At 27.0% G+C, this 19046-nt stretch overlaps 1 protein-coding gene across 1 annotated transcript; it reads right to left on the bottom strand.

Moving 5' to 3' along the window:
* Nucleotides 1-269: 269 nt before the first annotated feature.
* On the bottom strand, nucleotides 270-18835 carry LOC107440444 (membralin). The gene is made up of 10 exons (XM_043048759.2): nucleotides 18647-18835; nucleotides 16770-17169; nucleotides 15288-15395; nucleotides 13110-13232; nucleotides 10778-10878; nucleotides 8308-8365; nucleotides 7454-7537; nucleotides 5501-5633; nucleotides 2470-2569; nucleotides 270-1387 (listed from the first exon to the last, which is right to left on the bottom strand). Exons 1-10 carry the CDS (start codon nucleotides 18722-18724, stop codon nucleotides 638-640), a joined length of 1935 nt encoding a protein of 644 aa, XP_042904693.2. The 5' UTR covers nucleotides 18725-18835; the 3' UTR covers nucleotides 270-637.
* Nucleotides 18836-19046: the final 211 nt, after the last annotated feature.

The following is a 19046-nucleotide window of genomic DNA, read 5'->3' as shown; positions in this document are numbered from 1 at the left end:
TACAACATATTTTTTTAATGATTTGAGTAAAAGTTCCCTTTTACCTCTTTTTACATAAAACTGATAGCAAACATTAAATGAAACATTTTAAATAAATACAGTAAAAACAAATATTTTTACTGATATTATTTAAAATCTAATAATTTTTCACATTTTAAAATAATATTTTTTTTAAAAAAATTTATAATATAAAATGAAATATAAAATCAAACTTTTCATTGGCTTTGTCAATGTAACGATGATTAAACCCAGAGCATTATAAATTGATGTTTTTTTTCTTCTTTAGAATAAAAAAGCACATAACTCTCATAGTTAAAAATCACAAACATCAAACAGATATCACAACATATGGAGCCCACATTAACACCGAATGGATATTCAAAGGGCTCATACACCAGGAAATTAAATATAGTTTTGCACAAGTCACCTGTCTTGAAATAATAATCTATATAAATTAAGGAAAACTTTACAGCAGCAAAATTAAACTGTAAATGAAAAAATTCCAATATCAATAAGCAATAATCAAAATCGGAAAACTTCTCACACTCAGTCCAATAAATAATAAGTGCTTTCGATTCCACTTAGTGGTCTCTAAACTTTAACAAAATGTAATAAAGTTAATTAACATCAAACTTTTTTAACAATCATCATGTTCACTTGATTCTATATGCTTTTCCTCTGGTGTAACATTATCAGCAATTGGAGCTGTGCTATGTTCTATATTTGGCCTAAAGCATGATTTCTCAGTTTCACTTTGACCATCTGATTCGGTGTTAAAATGCTGAGGTTCACTAAGTTCTTCCTCAGAGTCTAAGTAGCTTTGCTTCTTTTGATTTTCATTTGGTAATTCACAATGACTAGGATTGTTAAGTGAACATGAGGCAGAGCCACGATTTTGTGAAGAACCTGATATAGAGGCTTCACATTTGTTATTTTCTACACAAATTTTATCCCCTGGACAGTTTTCAGTTGTCTCTTTAGAGCCACTTTCAGATAAGACGCTCACCGCATCACTAAGATACATCTCATCACGGTTACACTTTAAGCATTGATCATCTGCTGGGATTTCTTGCGACGAGTCATCAGAAGAGTCTACTGAGGCAGGATTGCTTTCAGACTGGCCCTGATTACTGTCGTCAACAAGACTTTCAATAACGTTCTCAGGATTAGGTTCTGCATTCTCTTCAGGGCTTGAGACTTCATGATCGATTAGCTGTTCATCTGATTGGGGTACCACAGGTTCAGTTGGCTGATTGGTGCTGGTGCTAGCAGACTGAGCCTGAGGTTGAGAACGAGGAGGACGTAATACATGTGATTCCCGAAACTGAACAAAACTTTGAACGTAATATGGTAGTTCATAGTGGTGGAAGAAAAAGACCATAGAGTGCTGCAAAATAAAACAAAGTTAAATATTTAAAAAAATTTTAAAAAGTGGTCTTAAAAGAAGGATTTATGTTATAAAAATTGCAAATTAAGGGCAAAATTAAATAAAATGTTGTTGTAACACGCAAAACAACAATGATGAAAAAAAGTCGAGAATTTTCGACAGTAACAGGAAAAAATTTATTAGCTCATAATTAAAAATACATAATATCTACGGCTAGTTTCAGAATTAATTTTTATTTTAAAAAAATGGAACTATAGTTTTTAAATTTCAAAAAAAAAATTATATAAATAAAAATATGTAAAGATATATGTGAGCAGTGCTGACCACACAGCCACAATCATGCAGTTAGTCACGAAAGCGTGAAGCTTTAACCTCCATACTCGGTGCTCTCACGATGGGATATATATAGGAGTATGTGCATAAATAAAGTATTGCAGTATGTGGAATATAATAGGAGTAAAGGATATTGTATTGTAATGGTTATGTTTGTATGTTCCAAATTATCAAGAATAGTTATGGAACACAAAGACAAATATTTCAGTTATAAAGTATAAAAATATAAACTTTAAAATGCTTGTTTTAATATTGCATGCAGAGTATATATTCATTAAAGAAAATTAATTTAATAACAGGAATAAATTAATTTAACTTTGTAATTAAAACAATAATATAAAAGCATAGTATAATTATCGAAAATTTAAGTAGCATACAATACTTTATATCACACAAATTTTATTATTTTAATGATACACAATTTAATTAATAAAAATTTAAGTTATAAATATCATTTTCAAGAGTTTGAAAAACAGTGATTTTATTTTAATTTTTTTCTTTTTGTGATATTTAAAATAATCAAAATAATAAGAGTAGTTTCCATAAGAAGATAATCTGCCTTCAATTAAGAAACAGTTCAATTTTCTTAAAATGTCAATCACAAAGTTAGGTTATTACTATTTAATATAACATTTACTGTATAAAAAAAATTATTCGTAGAAAATTAATTCCTTAACTTCAAATAAAACTATTACTGAAATCAAAGACAAAATATGACTAAGTATTTAAAATTTTAAATGAATATTTACCAATATAAACAGCCAAGATGTCAATAGATTAAGTTGCCAATGCAATCCATTAAAACGATGATTATAGGCATAAAACACATAATGATACAACAAGAAAAATCTAGAAGAAAATGTGATTTTATTTTAGTAATTAAAACACTGCCACTAACATAATTAGTTGAAACAAATTCGTCATTCTTAACTAAAACAAGCTTTCAATTTTTTGTATGGTAAACCCATCACCTGAAATAGTTATTAACTTCAAAAATACTGAAAATTATTGTATATTGTATGCATAATAAAAAAAAACTTATATGCTTAGGAACTGATGAATTCCTATTCAATATTGAGTAAATTCAGCGTGGAAGCACCCACCAGATCAGGATTGGTATGACGTCAAATGCCCCGGATTATCCCTGCAGTGCACTTGTCCTAGATTTGCTCAAACAGCTTTGTCAAGACTTAGGACAGGCCATATAAAGTGTTTGACCTTCTGAATGAAAGAAAAGACTTATGCCTATTGTCATTGCTCGGCCATCGCTTCTTTTGGATTGCATTGGTGCCTCTGTGGGGCAACTGATGAGTGGTGGAGAGACTGTCTATGACTTGCTGATGCGACATGATCTTCTGGTTTTGGTCTAGGGCTCTAGACCAAGGGGATGAGCAACAACAAACAACTGATGAATTTCAATGATGCACAATGCATATTTGATAAGAAATGTGAACTTGATCCAAAAGTTTAAACAAGCCTTTAAAATCAATACTAAGTAAACAAATTAATCCATGCAAGTATGAATGTACAGACAAGTACTGACTTTTTATAACAAAAAGTTCTTGCTTTGCTTTTTCACAAAAAAAAAAAAAAAAAANAAAAAAAAAAAAAAAAAAAAAAAAAAAAAAAAAAAAAAAAAAAAAAAAAAAAAACAGCTTTTTATTTAAAAACTGAAAATTATTAAGAAAAAAAAATATATCACAATATATGTTTTTTTGGCAAGGCAGCAGAAAACATGGTTTCTTTCAGAATAATAATAAACTCTTCCAAATAATTAATAATTTAATATCCTTTGAGTAGCAGTCATTCAGAAAATGTTTTGGAGGGCATTAAGTTGTATGGTGGTCTTTAAAAAAATAACTCAAATTAGTTTATGTAGCAAATGATCTACATATTAATAGAATGATGCAGTGAGAAAAATAACTATTAATAAGAATCACAACTATTTAAAATTAGAAATTATTCATAAATAATGTCACACTTGGGGGAGGAAGGGATTTCAAAAAGTGTGACTGTTTTGAAAACAGTTAATTAAATATTTTTCAATAAAATAAGTGCACATATGATAATTATTATTCTTATGCCACAAATCTTATTAAAGACAAAGTTTAAAAGTAAAATTTCAAGTATGATCTTAAACGTAGTGCTTAGTTCCTGGACTGTTAGTATATGTTCATACTTGACATGTGACAATATATAGTATGGTAAAATGTAATAAAAAGGAAAAGAAAGTCAGAAATATTGGATAATGTGTGACATAATTTATGGGCAGCTCCTTAATGCTATTTAAAAGTAAAAAACATTTATCAAATGAAATTCAAAACTTGTGAGGAAAAGAAATAATTTATACAGAAAAATAATACAGTGAATTCGCGATAACTCGAATCTGATAGGACTGACGAAAAACTTCGACATATCGGAAGTTCGACTTACTGTTAGTTTCGGTTTTGGACTTTCAAAATATTGTCGGATTATTTAATTAATGCTTATTAATCATTTTTCTGACAAGCCATCTACAATAAGACTGTTTGAAGCACTTTATGATACCCTGGTCCATCGGCTGCAACTTTGCTGTGGTGTTTGTCGGGAGAAACTGCAAGTTTACTGCTTTCAAATTAGGTAGATCACTATGTGCTGTGCATTTATCCATAAAGAGTATCACTTTTCTTTTTTTAGCAAAGAATTTCCGATCTAATTTTCTTACATAATCTTCAAATAAAACTGATGTCATTCAAAGCTTTTTGTTAGACTTGTAATCCAAAGGATTCGTTTTTACATTCTTAAAACATCCAGGATTTCGGTTTTTTCCGATAACAAGTAAGGGCAATTTCTCTGTCCCAGACGCATTTCCCCAACTAGGACAGTCAAACGTTCCTTGCTCATTTTACCCCTTGAGCAGTTTTCATCCTTAAACATCATAGTCTTATTTGGAAGACATTTAAAAAATAAACCCATTTCATCAATATTGAAAACATCATTTTAACTGTATCCTTGAAGTAAATTTGGTAACGTTTCATTTAGCCACTGTTCACATACTTCAAGAGGGACAGCTTTATCTTCTCCATGAAGAGTGTGAAAGACATTGTGTGTGTGTTGCAAAGGAAGGGGCTAGATATCAGCTCATAGGTTTTTTTTCTTGCTTTAAAAGATCCAAAAAAAATCGAGTTAAAGGGAGTAAAATTCAAGTAATCGAGGATAATTAACATGAAATTGAAGATAAAAGGGTCAGGACCTCATAAAAAAATCGAGTTATAGTAATATTCGAGTTATCGTACTTCGAATTACAGCGAATTGACTGTATTTATATATTACAGTCTATCTAACACATAATTATTATTATTAACAGTACTATTTAACACATAAATATTATTATTATTATTTATGTGTTGAATCCAGCAACTAAGCAATGTAATCCTAGTAGAGTCTTTGGTGGTTGGCTTGAGTAAACCCTTCCAGCTGTGTCTGTGTCCCCTGCTGGCTTACATAATTTCATGCATTACATAGTTATATAAATTAACTTACTATATAATCTTCAAAATAATTATAGCAATTTAACAAAAATAATAAAACACCTTCTTACGTAGAAACTTCATAGAAAAAAAATTAAAATAACTATTTAAGAATACATTTATAACATATCAGTTAGATTCTAACATTTAATTATACTGCAGTAAATTATATTTAAAAAAAAAAATACTGATGTATATTGAAAACTAAAGCACAGACACTTCAGAAAATTCCTAATAAAAAAATACCCACAATAAACATAGTATGCCTTACCGGTACCAGTGTCTCTTAGGTATAAGAGCTCGGCAACAAATAGAATCATAAAAATCTGCCAACCAAACTATGAATGTGATGTTCAAAGTGAGTGTTGAGTTGTGAAAGAAACTTGTAATTATAGCCATCATACCTATGAAATTAAAGATAATAACTATCATACTTGTAAAATTGAATACTCATAGCACTGGATTATTTGCTAAGCACTAAATTTAAAAAAAACACTTTTTGAAATCAGTGCCAAACTAAGTAATTGAAATAAGGTGGAGTTACAACTAGAAGTATTTCTTAATATTTTTTAAATTATAATTTAAACAAAAAACTGTGTTAACTTAGCTTTTGAAGCACTATTATTCACTAACTAAACAAAAAGCATGCCGTCAAAGTAATTTATATTGATGTTTTGATAGTTAAAGAAAGAAAAAGTAAATAGGTACTTTATTTACGTCGCACTAGAGCTGCACAATGGGCGATTTTCTATGGTCTGAGAAACATCCCTAAGGATTATCTGAAAACATGCCATCACAATTTTGATCCTCTGCAAAGGGGATGGCTTCCCTGCTTTGGTAGCCCGATGACCTGCATGCGGAGTAGAGCACTTTACAGTAGAACAGTTTAACGACAATAAATTTTCTTTTTTTTTTTTTGTCTTTTCATCACTAGTAGAACCAAATTCCACAGGGTTTTTAAAATTCTTGTTATTTCTCAGTTGATATTATTTCTACATGTAAAATTTGAATCACGTATTTAAATAAGCACTTTTCGGCACACTAAATTTCTGCTGCAGTATGTTTCGATGTAGTCCACGTAATGTTTTGATTGTATTTTCGGCAGTTATTGATATTGAAATCCACATGGTTTTCAGATATGCCAATATATTTCTGATGATATGGGAAATTCGAATGGTGCAATTGAATATTTTATTTTTAACGCAATGATTCTATCGATTTTTTTCTTGTAGTTATTGCTATTGTTTTCTGCATTGTTTTTTAAAATCTGATATTTTAAATACAATATTATTTATTACAACCAAATTTGGAAACGAAATACACATTTAGTATCCACTTTTTAAAAAATCCGATTCGTGAGATTTTACTGTTGCTCTTTTTTTTTTTTTTTTTTTTTTTTTTTTTTTTTTTNTAGTTACTGTTACGGATTTCAAGGGTTTGAATTTCTTTTTTTTTTTAAATATGACTATAATTTACAAAATGCGAAAAAGGAAATAATTAGCGTGTTTTCCCCACACAAAATATGTGAATATCACCCCAAATACTAGAATAAAAAAATATTACATATTCAATTAAAAAATCCTATTTGGAAGGAAAAAAATTGTATATATATATATTTCTTTTTTGTAAACATAAAACTTTTATTAACTTATTCAAACCTATAAAACTTTTCTTTTGTAAACATAAAANGATTATAATTTACAAAATGCGAAAAAGGAAATAATTAGCATGTTTTCCCCACACAAAATATGTGAATATCACCCCAAATACTAGAATAAAAAAATATTACATATTCAATTAAAAAATCCTATTTGGAAGGAAAAAAATTGTATATATATATATTTCTTTTTTGTAAACATAAAACTTTTATTAACTTATTCAAACCTATAAAACTTTTCTTTTGTAAACATAAAACTTTTTTTAATTAGAACATGTATATTTGTTATCATTAAAAGTATCTTGCAGAAAGATATTAGTGCTAGTGAAGTTTTTCGCAGGATGCTTGAAAAAATTCTACCACAGAGATTGCAGTTATATGAAGGGAAAAAAAATTTCAATATTAAAAAACAAATTTAAATATTTTGTAACTGTTCTCACATATCTCTGTCAAATCAACAATTTTAAATTTAATAAAGTCAATAACAGTAAGTAGTTTTAGACAAATTAGATGAACTTTAAACTTAGAAACCTATAAATTGAAACAATATTAAAAAGAAATATTTACCAAACAAAGCAAGGATTACTGTAAATAATGGGCTACCATTGTATCGGCGCTGGCCTTGGAATCTTATAAAATCAAACATGTTTGCTGAAAAATGAATCAATGTACAATATATCAATATGTGCTTTATTATTCATGCTTTCTCTCATACCAGGTGATACACTTCATCAATGAACCATTGTAAACTTTATTAACATAACATTTGATAGGTAAAATCAAAACTAGTTTGAAAATATACCTTCTTATGAATAATAAAAAATTAGATTTCATTCTAATGACCTTAAAAAAGACAAAGAATGCAGAAGGAAAAAACAAAACTTTGTTACCAAACAATAGAAAATAACATTAAAAAATTGCTTTTCTGTTACATATTAAGTCCCTATTTTAATGAGCTTGAATAATAAAAATACAAGATTTTACTTTTATATTAAATTATTAAAAAATGTATTCATTACGAGTGATGACAAAAATAGATGACTATATAACATTCCTTAGGAGAAAATTTCAAAATTAATGTCAAATTACGAAAATAGGAATAAGAGTTTTTAAAGTCTATAGAGCACAGTTTGAATATATATGCTTTATACAGTTTAACTAAATGGATGCATCATAAACTCTAGTACTAGATTTACTATATGCACCAAAGAAAATTTTGGTGGGGTCTAATAGTTCACAAATAAAAATAATTCATTACTTCTTCACAAAACTCAAATGAAAAGTCTAAAGGTTTAAATACTTTTTCATGATTTCTTATTATTAGAATTAAAAAACAGGTAAATAACAAATAAGAGATTTAAACAAATTTAAATGCTCTACAATAAATGAGTGCATAGTGAAAAAAGATAATATATACTTACTGCAAGCCACAAACATTTGTTGGTGAGCAAATCGCAAAAGCAAGGAGACAGAAAATGTCTAGAGAAGGATGGTGAATATTTAACATTGTTAAAAATAAAATAAATCAACAAATAGCAAGACTTGATAATTTTGGAAAATGTAAAATTATTAGAAATGAAATATTTAAATTCTTGCACTAATTGTGTAAATAAACTATTTGTATTGAAGTAACCTAATTAAATTAATGGCAAGAAATAGTTAATTCACATCATGGTACATATATTACATAATTTTTCAAATTTATTAATTTACTAAGTAAAAAATATATATATACAGTGAAAAGCCTCATATCCAGAATTGTCGGAACTTCAGCAATTTCGGAAAATAGATTTTTAAGGATAATAGGTCTTTAAAGTAAACAAACATCTTTATTCAATAACAATAACAAATAGACGATAATTAACGTCAATTTCAACCAACTATGTATAAATCCAGGTGATTTGGGTGGTTGCGCATTTTCACAGCTTTTGTTACATGCTTCCACATGAATTTTAAAATCTTGATATTTTAATATGCCATTATAACATACCGCAAATTCCGAATCAGGCATTCAGTCAGTAATCATTGCTCAATGCACTTGATTATCGACGATTACACAAAGTATTCGTCTGGTTTTGTTGATTGTTTATTCAGTAGTTATTAAAACGAATTTTTACTTGGTTTTTAAAATTTCAATGTTTTAATACAAGATTATTTGGCTCTGCAATCTTCAAACCACTCATTTCACATTCATTTACTGAGGATTCACCCGTAATCCCATGTGGATTCACGATTGCTTTTTTGCCAATTATTACCAAGGATTTTTCATAGTTTTTTAACATAGTTTTTTATACAGGAAAATTTGAATTGTGCACCTGAAAATTTACTTTTTGATGCACGCGATTTGCGGCGATTTCATTGTCGACATTGTTTTTTCAATCACATTTTCAACAATTTTGGATTTCCACATAGTTTTTAAATTCTTGATCTCATTTTTGATGTAATATTATTACGATCTGCGAATTTCAAATCGAGCTTTAGAATAATCATTTTTAAAGAAGTTTTAGTCGTGTTGAATTCATCTTAAATTTGCAATTTTTTAAAATTTGAAATTCGTGTGTATTCTGAAATTTAGAGCGAGATTCTTGGTAGTAATAATCCCTTTATGCAAAACATGAGAACTACGCAATTTTTTCACACTATAGTAAAATGCCGGATTTTGTTTCCGTGATAACCATTTTTTTCTTCATATTTTAGCGGAAATTGGATTGAAATCGAACAAGAATCACAAAGTGGCTAAAGATCATAAAGTGGAAAAGTGGAGAATTATCATCTCTGCATACTTTTTTTAACAAAATGTAAACGTGAAAAGAAAAAGACTTTCTTTGAAAAAGGAAAAAAGTTCTGTTTACTTTGATAGTTAAAAAGTGTCCGGAAAAGAGAACTTCTGGTAAACAGACGTCCGGATAGGGGACTTTGTACTGTACAACAGTGTAATATTTATCATACAATTCTAAAAGACTATCAAATTAAACCAGAAAAAATAAAAATAAAATTTTTTAGAAGTTATTTCAGTTATTAATTTGTGTTTTTATCATATTTCAAAATATAAGAGGGAGGAAAAATATCAATAGTTCAAACAAAGCCTAACAATAATTTAAAACAAACATATATGATTAATATTTAAAATGATAATAGATATTAATCTATTCAATTTTTTGTCATAATATTATTAAATTTTTGAATGTTTGTCACATCATCATTAACATATTTTTAATAATTTTTATATTGATCGTAGACAATCTAGCTAAAAAATACCTTATGATGTTAAATCACATCAATATATACTTTTACTTCACTTACAATCATTAAAAAAAAAAGTAGCAATGTCAACATTTAATAAAAAATTGCATTTTAGCATTTTGCTACAGCTTTCATAAAAAAAAAAATTTCTTTGTTGAAAAAGTCGATATGTTTTTATTCTTTTAGTAATAATGAGAAAAAATTTCTTTTCATCTACCACCATTAAGATGCATGCAAAATCTTATAACTCTAATTCTAAATTGATCTTTTCTGTTACCTCATTGGACAAAAACATGTGAAAATTCAACTAGAAAAGCTTAAAAGAAAAAAAGGGAGGAATCACAGGTTCAGTTGATTGGTTTGTGGTAGGGCTTATAAGTTCCAATTGCTCAACAAGAATATATGCACAAAATTTCAGAATTATATCTTAATATCTTCTGCCATCCCCAAAATTTAGATTAGTTGCAGAAGATGCAAAAGATTCAATTCTGCCATCTCAAATTTAGACAGCATAAAATATTAAGTTAAAATTCTGAATTTCATTCAAGATAGCTTAAAAACTTTTTAACCTTTAACTATAAGGTAAAATCATTTTTTGTATTCTGGACTTTACTTTTATGTTTACTTAAAAGAAAGAAATTTACTTACTGTTACTGGCATAATAATAGCAGCAACAAGATAGGAATGGAGCCAGCCATTATCATTTACAAATATATATTCTACTTCCTTTCCTACATTTCGCACATAACCTGAATAAAAATTCCAATACAAATACTTAAGATTTTGAAATTTGTTTCTCTTAAAAGAATATGATACAAAAAAAGCTTTATTTTAATTTATTGAAATCTTATTTACTAATATTATTTTATAACTTCAGTTACTGAATGGATAAAGTATTGAGGAAAGATGTTCTTAAATAATTTCTTAATTAAGTTATTTTTGCAAGTATTAATGCATATTAAAGATTGATATACTTATAACAACAAAAACACAGCACAATGAATATTTTTAAAATATGATAAATCACTAGATATGCGAGTGAAATCAATGTGCAAAATAATGCTACCCAACCCTAAACTACCTTCAAATTTTTATCAATTTTAACAGGGTGGCCACTCAAATCAGGTTTTGAATTTCCCTGATATTTCCAGGTAAAAATCCTAAAATTTCCAGGTCAATGTGCTTTTTTCCCCTCATAAAGTTTAGGATGGATACAAGAAAAGTGTCAATATTATAAAGTATTTTATTTAAAATATTATTTTTTTAATGTTATTTTATCATCTTTGACTTATGGGATAGAGTGTTAGCCAAGTCACCTGCTGGGAATGAGGTGACCTGGAAAGGTTCTCTACTCTTTAAGAAACCAAGGGAGTTTAACAGAGTTATAATGAACCAAATTTTGATGTAAGCGAAGTATTGCTAAGTTGATGGTATTTCAGCTGTTTGGCAATAAATTTTTGTCTAAAAGTGGGTATAACAGTTGGTAAAATAATTCTAATTAAGAAAATTAGTAAATAATTTAAATTAGTAAAATTAAGAAAAATCAAAGAAAAAATTCCAGCTTCTCTTTAAAAAATCCTAGATTTTTTCCGGTATAAAAAAATTCCCTGATAATTCTAGGTTTTCAAGGTTTTCCAGGTGAGTGGCCACCCTGTTTAATATATCTGGGTAACATAAAAAAATTTCTAGTAAATAGACTAATTTTTTTCTAGATGACTCACTCAAATCATGAACTACAACTCAATTTTTAATCATTCCCACATAATGCTGATAACAATACTTGTTTATAGTACCCAAATGGCAGCCTGCCTTATCAATGTCTTTTTAGTGCTCTAATACAATGGTTTGATTTGTACTAAAGTATGCTTTGAATGCAATTAAGGGTTGGTAGAACAAACAAAAAAAATTAAATGGGTCAATAAGTTCACATATAGCAATCCAAAAGTCCTTTTTTTCCATTTTTTGCTTAACACAAGTCTTTGGCAGTTCTTATACCTCATACTTAGAGCACAATTCATTAGGGTACAAATAAGCACAGGTTGAAAAAGAACACAATTCATATTAATTGTATAAACAAGTCAAAATATGAAATTATCCAAACAGAAGTTGCATCTAAAAACTTTTCAAACAGAAGTTACATCTAAAAATTTGAGAGAAACGCTTCTCTAACAATAATGTACAGTGCACAAAAGAATGTGACTAGAAGAACTTTTGATCTAAAGATTGAATTTTCACTTACTGGAACTCATTCTTAATGTTTTAAGGGCCTAACCTTAAATATGCTAATTAATTTCAGCAGATGATATTTTAAGTTATGAAAACAGATACAAAAACCTACTCTCGCTGAATAAACATGCCCTTTTTTTAACAGATTTTAATTTTTAACAATATTTGGGGAATAGCCACTATGTTGAAAGAATGGTTCTAATAGTTTTGTCAGGAAAGCAGTAGAAAGATTGGACCTTTTAAAGTTATTTTGTCATATCTCGAGTACTTTTTAAACAAATCAAAAAATTCGCTTATTCAAAATTAATTCCATAAAACAACTAATTTTTCATAATAATTCATTATTTCATCCAATAATAGTTTTTAAAAACTTTTAATTGTAAATTATACAAATTTTCACATTTTTTTGAAATGTAAGTTTAAATGACAAAACACAAAACTTGAACAAAATTGGTTGAACAGTTTCTGAAAAATAAAATTTTAAAGATTTACAGTTTAAAAATTTGATACAAAATCAAATCCTCTTTTAAAAAAAATTAGAGTTAGTTAAAATGGTTAAGACCACATTCAAATTATAGTGATTGGCAACATTGTTTATGATCACAAAATTCTGTAATTTAAAAATGTATTTCAATCAACAACATACATATTTTTTAAAAAAATGCATAATAGAAATATTGGAAAATTTTAAATAGATCATTATAAGGATTAGAAAATGTTCTAAAAAAAAAAAAGAAAATATTTCACACATTACCTTTATAATTACTTTTTTCTGCGAGATGCCTCACACTAGATATTAAAAGTTCATCATAACCAAGAAACTGGTCTAAAATAAACTTGTGAAATACTCCACCAAAACATGTATCTTCATTTGGATCTGAAATTTTCAAATTTTAGGATAATATTTCAGAAATATGTTTGAAATTTTTAACAACTATTTCTGGTGTTACATTACATTCATCATAATGTATATATATATATTTCCATCTTTCCCCTATTCCATCTTTTTTCACACAAAAAATATATATTTAAAGTGGATTATGAAAGGCATTTCTAAGACTTTTTCAAATCGTTATTCTAACATTATTAACAATGTAAAGTAATACCTTTATAATTGAACAAAAATATGAAGGCAACGGACACATCTGGTGTTACATTATATTCATCATAAAGTATATATATTTTTTATAGTTAAAATACCACCGTTCTTCACAAAAAAATATATATTTAAAATGGATTATGAAAGGTATTACTAAGTTTTTTTTAAACCTTTATTCTAACATTATTAACAATGTAAAGTATTACCTTTATAACTGAACAAAAATATGAGGGCAACGGACACATATTCTTGTTACTTTTAAGGTTTAACAATTAATATTGCAATCCAATACACAAAAAATAAGTAAAAAATAAGATATAAATACTATCCTTTTATTAAAATTACCATTCATGCGCAACCATTCATTTTAAATTGAATATTGCTGATTTTTATTTTTACTTTTTTTTATCAAATTCTATGGCATATCAAATTGATATGCTTAATGTACTGTAATGTAATCTATTGATATGTCTAATGTAATGAAAACTACTTATTATTCTACACTACATTTTAAATATTTTCAACAAATTTATAATTCTATGATCTTATTAAAGTATTACCAAAATGATTAAATCAATTCTTAATTTTTCTTAATTCATCATTATTCTTAAAAATTAAAATCATTTTAAGAAGAAAATTATGTGTAGACTTTTTTTTAAAAAAAATAATAATAATAATCTAAACATTGCTATGAACTGTACAATAATTGCGACAGTGTTTTCAAGAAGGGCAACAGAAAGTAGCAACTTTTGCATTATCTTAAAGATGCACCTTATCAATTATATGGCGTACAATAAACTATAGAATGCAGAAAGTGTGCACAAAGATATTTGGTATGACCATAATATTACAGTACTACTCATTTTGAAGGCTGTAAAAATCGCCAAATTATTATTGATTCAAATCATATGTAAGTTAATTTATGTGACAAGGAACTAATTAGAAAACTGGCATTACTTTCTGCAATGTTGGAAGCTTTTGAAATTTTCATGCCTTCTCAATAAATTAATAATTCAAGATTGGGATCAGGATTTAAGATTTACAGCCCCTGACACAGAATAGTACCAATTTTTCAATAGCAATTAATTAGGTTTAGAGTCAATGAAACTATAATAAAATTAATATATGCTATTTGAAATTAGTTTATGATTTAGTAAAACCTATTGATAATAATATGAACCTAGAAAGTATTGATAATTTGAATTTTTTTTATTTGTAATTTACTAAGATAACTTGGTTAAAGATTAGCAAAGTTAAATGGTAAATTAATGAAGTGATTATTGAAGTATTGTACTTACAGGGGTCTGTCTAGGTTTTTCTGACAGGTACCTATTTTGTGAAAATTTAGACGTAATTTGTGAAAAATTAAAAATTATATTAAGAAATCAACACAAAAATATGGATTTATCGTTTCTTAAGGGATACAAAAATGAAACTTTAAGAAAAAGTATTTTGTGAAACTACCGTTTTTCCAAAATTGAATTTGTGAAACTACCGTTTTTCCTAAAGTTGAATTTGTGAAGGTACCGCTAAACGGTAGTAAATTCGGCCTGGACAGACCCCTGACTTATATTATTGTATTGAATATTAAAAACACTGCTTGATATTACCAAAAAAAAAGAAAGCTGCCTATTATATTTAATCGCATGTTTTTAATGAAAAGCTTAGGTCTCATATTTAGACAGATATAAGAGTAGACAGACAGCATTAAAATATTACATTTTTTAAATCCAAATTTAGAAATTTTTTCTGTTTCGGATAGGTTTAATCTAAATTTAACATTTCAAAAGAAACTATCATACAAATTAAATACAAAAACAAAACTATACTCACCTAATGCAACAAATAAAACAGTAAGATTCAAGCTTTTTCTCATAGCAGGTGATAGACGTAGAAATCCATATTCCAGAGAATATTCTATGATATTTAGTTCTTCAATGGCTATAAATGTTCATTTTCATCATATTAAAGATATTGAATTTAAACTATAAAAATAAGATAAAAATCTGTAAAATACATCTACATTATTTATTGTAAACTAGTAGTAAAATTTTTTAAAATCTTGATATATTATAATATATCACAGTCTATGGTCTTTAACACCGCCTAATTACAATGACTCTTCTATTATTACTCACAAGGGCGATTCCATGATACAAAGGACAACATAACAAAAGAAAAATAAACATTTAATACAATTACTTCATTAACATTTCTTAACTGTTTTTCAGCTATTTTAGATATAAAATCAAAATTTGTCATTTTAAACTATTTTGTAATAGTAATAATTTTTAAAAAACTTCATTAAAATTTCAAAATAGTTTGTATACGTAACATCAGTCACCTAAAAATTATAACATCAGAGGCAAGAGTTTTTCTCTATTTTACACTTTCATTATGCCAATTCATGTGTACTACTTTCAATGTTTCCTGGTAATTTAAATTTTTTTCAATTAATTTTTAAAAATAATCAGATTATTTAGTATAGAAGAGGGAAAATTTCAAAATAAATATATGATGTTTTACTTCATGTCAGTTTATGTTGCATTCTATCTACATAGAGTATTTATAGTTTTAATCCCATTTTCTTACATGCCAAATAATATTAGGCTATTAAAAAACATTCCAAATATTTTTATAAATATATATATATATTAAATCAATCAATCAACGAAGAAAGTAAAAAGAAAACCCATCAAAATGTAATATCAGTCACCATGAAATTAACAACTAAACCATTCTTTACAGTAAACTTTACCAAAACTTGTTTTGTTTTTTTCCTTCTTTTTTTTTTACAATCATCCCCATAAAAATCACTCCAAAAATAAAAATCAAACATTTTTAAGTTTTCAAAACAAAATGCATTTAAGAAAAAATCATTTAATTTAAAAAAAAGTGTTTAAACCACAATATCTTTTGATGGCAGTGCATAATAAATGGGAAATATCACAGGCTTCCTTTCAATTAAAAGCAAGATAATCTAGATTCTTATTCTATGAGATGCTCTAGGTTCAAATTTCAAATTAAAAGCTTTCTAGGTTTTCTTTGAATTTTTCAATTGAAAATGACCACCCAAAACCAATTTATTAATTTTTAATGTAATTTTTATCAATAATCAATTATTTAAAATGGTACTTTTAAAGTATATCTAAACATAAATATTGAGATTATTATTAATTATTTTCTAAGTTTTTAAATTCTTATTGAAGTATATTCTGCAATGAAGTCATTAATTGAAAACATGGATACTAGAATGAACTTGTGTTTAAAACTAAACAAGTGTAAATTTAAAATTAAATTCAATTTCAAACTTACGTTCCATATTAAACGCTGCATGTATTTCTTCAGCAACTTTATCCAAAAAGCTTTTCTCATCATTTGTTTCATTCAACTTGCACTTTAGAAGATCTGAAACGTCAAGTGACTCTTCTTTATAAGAATGATCTGAGTTTGATTCTGTGCTGTCATTATTCAGATCATTTTGTAGGTACTGTACTCTAGGGCAGGGTTTTACACCAGCATCCAGTAACCTCATAGCATGTTCTTTATAATAAGAATCATAAAGGGAATAATTATGGACCCCATTCTTACGGAGCAGTTCGACTCTTAGAATTTTTGCACTTTCCCATTCTTTGTGGTAGCGATCCAAACATGTTACAGGTAAGTGAACAAATACTACATGAATGTATATCAAAGATAGGAATGAAAATAATGCCTGCAAGAAAAACAAAGAAATGTAAGAATAGAGTTTATAATTTATCTGTCATTAAACGTAATAATGTATAAATAAGATAGCATGAGTTGAAACATAGAGTAGCATCTTTAAATTTAAAATAAATTTTAGAATCAGACGTTTGCATTAATAGCTAATTAGTACTTGTTTCGTTTTTGACAGAACTAAACTTTTGTTGTGAAAATAAAATAAAATCTTAAACCATTTTTAAAGAAAAAATAATGAGATATTTGCTCCATTTTTTCAATAAACCACAATTAATTAGACAATATTTTTTATTATTTTATATAAAATATTACTTTCAAGGGAGCAAATCATTTCAAAACTTAGATAGATCTTAACAAAAGATATGCCGTATTAAAAAGGTCAAATGGTATTTGCATTATTAAGATGGTATAAAACGAGACTGCTCGCCCATGAGGAATAGCGTAGACAAGAAGGGTACAAATTCAAAATAAAATTTTAAGGAAAAAAAAGTAAGAAACAAGAAAAAAAATATTCACTTTATCCAAATGTAATTTTGACACAAACACCTTTTTTATCCCCATCAAAAGTTTCTCTTATTTTTGTGAGAGTATATCAAATGTGAGGGTCTCACTCTTAAAAAATTTTATAAACTTTTGCCTCAAAAAAATCTAACTTTTATACCAGATTGCATCAGCTAAGAAACAAGTTTTGTATAAAAAATAAAAAAAATTCTTGTGGCAGGTAGACACAAATGTCACGATAAATAAAAGATTTTTTTTAGATACTTTAAACCTAATTTTTTTTACAAGATAAAATAAACAAAGACACAATTTTTATTTTACAATTTCTCAGGAAACAAAATAATTTTTCTGAAATTAAAATTGCATCTATCTATAAATTTTAGAAGTACATTATGAACTGTTTGTTTAATAGATCACATCAGATATCAATAGAAAATGTAAGAAAGTCTTACAGTTAAAATTAAAACATTACACTGAGAAAAAAAAACTTTTTTAACAAATGTTAGATATTTTTGTATTACTGATTTCAAATTTAAAGTTGTTAGATATAAAAGGGGTCACATAAATATTGCAAAAACTTTCTAGAGGAGTTACGGCATGAATTAAAATTGCTTAGGAACTCATGCCCGAAAATGTTATTGTACACAACTAGGTCAGCTTCCCTATTGTGACCTGAAAACATTTTTTTGTTTATTGCTATTCAATTACACGATTCGTAAAGCAAAAGTTACGCCTGCTTTCTCCTTGATAATGCATTTAAATGTCTACATTTTTATAATAGCTTCAAATAAAATATAATTCATTAAATAAATTTAATGAAATTGATTTCAAAGGAATAAAAACATTAAAAAATTTTAAGTTCATAGATATATTATACTGAACACTTCCAATACAGATTATTCAGCTGAAATTTATTATTCATAAATACATTCATAAACTTTGAAAAGGAATAGACATTTAAAAATACATACTGATATTAATAAAATAAACTCGATTATCCTTCTTAGAGTTTCTGGAAACAGCCTTGCATAAACCAATGTGAAACGCATAAAAGCGATACGGTACAGCTGATTTCTTCCAAAAATATAGCGTGCATCAGCATTATTGTTATTAATATTTCGAAAACCCTGTGGTATATTGAACCTCACTTGTACAATGTGGCGTGGNTATCTATAAATTTTAGAAGTAAATTATGAACTGTTTGTTTAATAGATCACATCAGATATCAATAGAAAATGCAAGCAAGTCATACAGCTAAAATTAAAACATTACACTGAGGAAAAGATTGTTTGACAAATCTGAGATATTTTTGTATCACTGATTTCAAATCTGCAATCAGTTTTTCTTTACAAGCTACAGTTTTTTTAAATG

This window comes from Parasteatoda tepidariorum, chromosome 9, assembly GCF_043381705.1.
Source record: "Parasteatoda tepidariorum isolate YZ-2023 chromosome 9, CAS_Ptep_4.0, whole genome shotgun sequence".
Lineage (NCBI taxonomy): Eukaryota > Metazoa > Arthropoda > Arachnida > Araneae > Theridiidae > Parasteatoda > Parasteatoda tepidariorum.
The sequence above is the reverse complement of the archived record's forward strand: the minus strand, read 5'-3'. Positions and strand labels throughout refer to the sequence as shown.

Coding starts and splice junctions, on each gene's coding strand:
- LOC107440444 (XM_043048759.2), bottom strand. CDS start 18,724: ATGCGTTTCACATTGGTTTATGCAAGGCTGTTTCCAGAAACTCTAAGA. Junction 8,366..10,777: donor CTATTATTATGCCAGTAACA/GTAAGTAAATTT, acceptor ATCCTTCTCTAG/ACATTTTCTGTCTCCTTGCT. Junction 2,570..5,500: donor CCTAAGAGACACTGGTACCG/GTAAGGCATACT, acceptor ATTTTCTTCTAG/ATTTTTCTTGTTGTATCATT.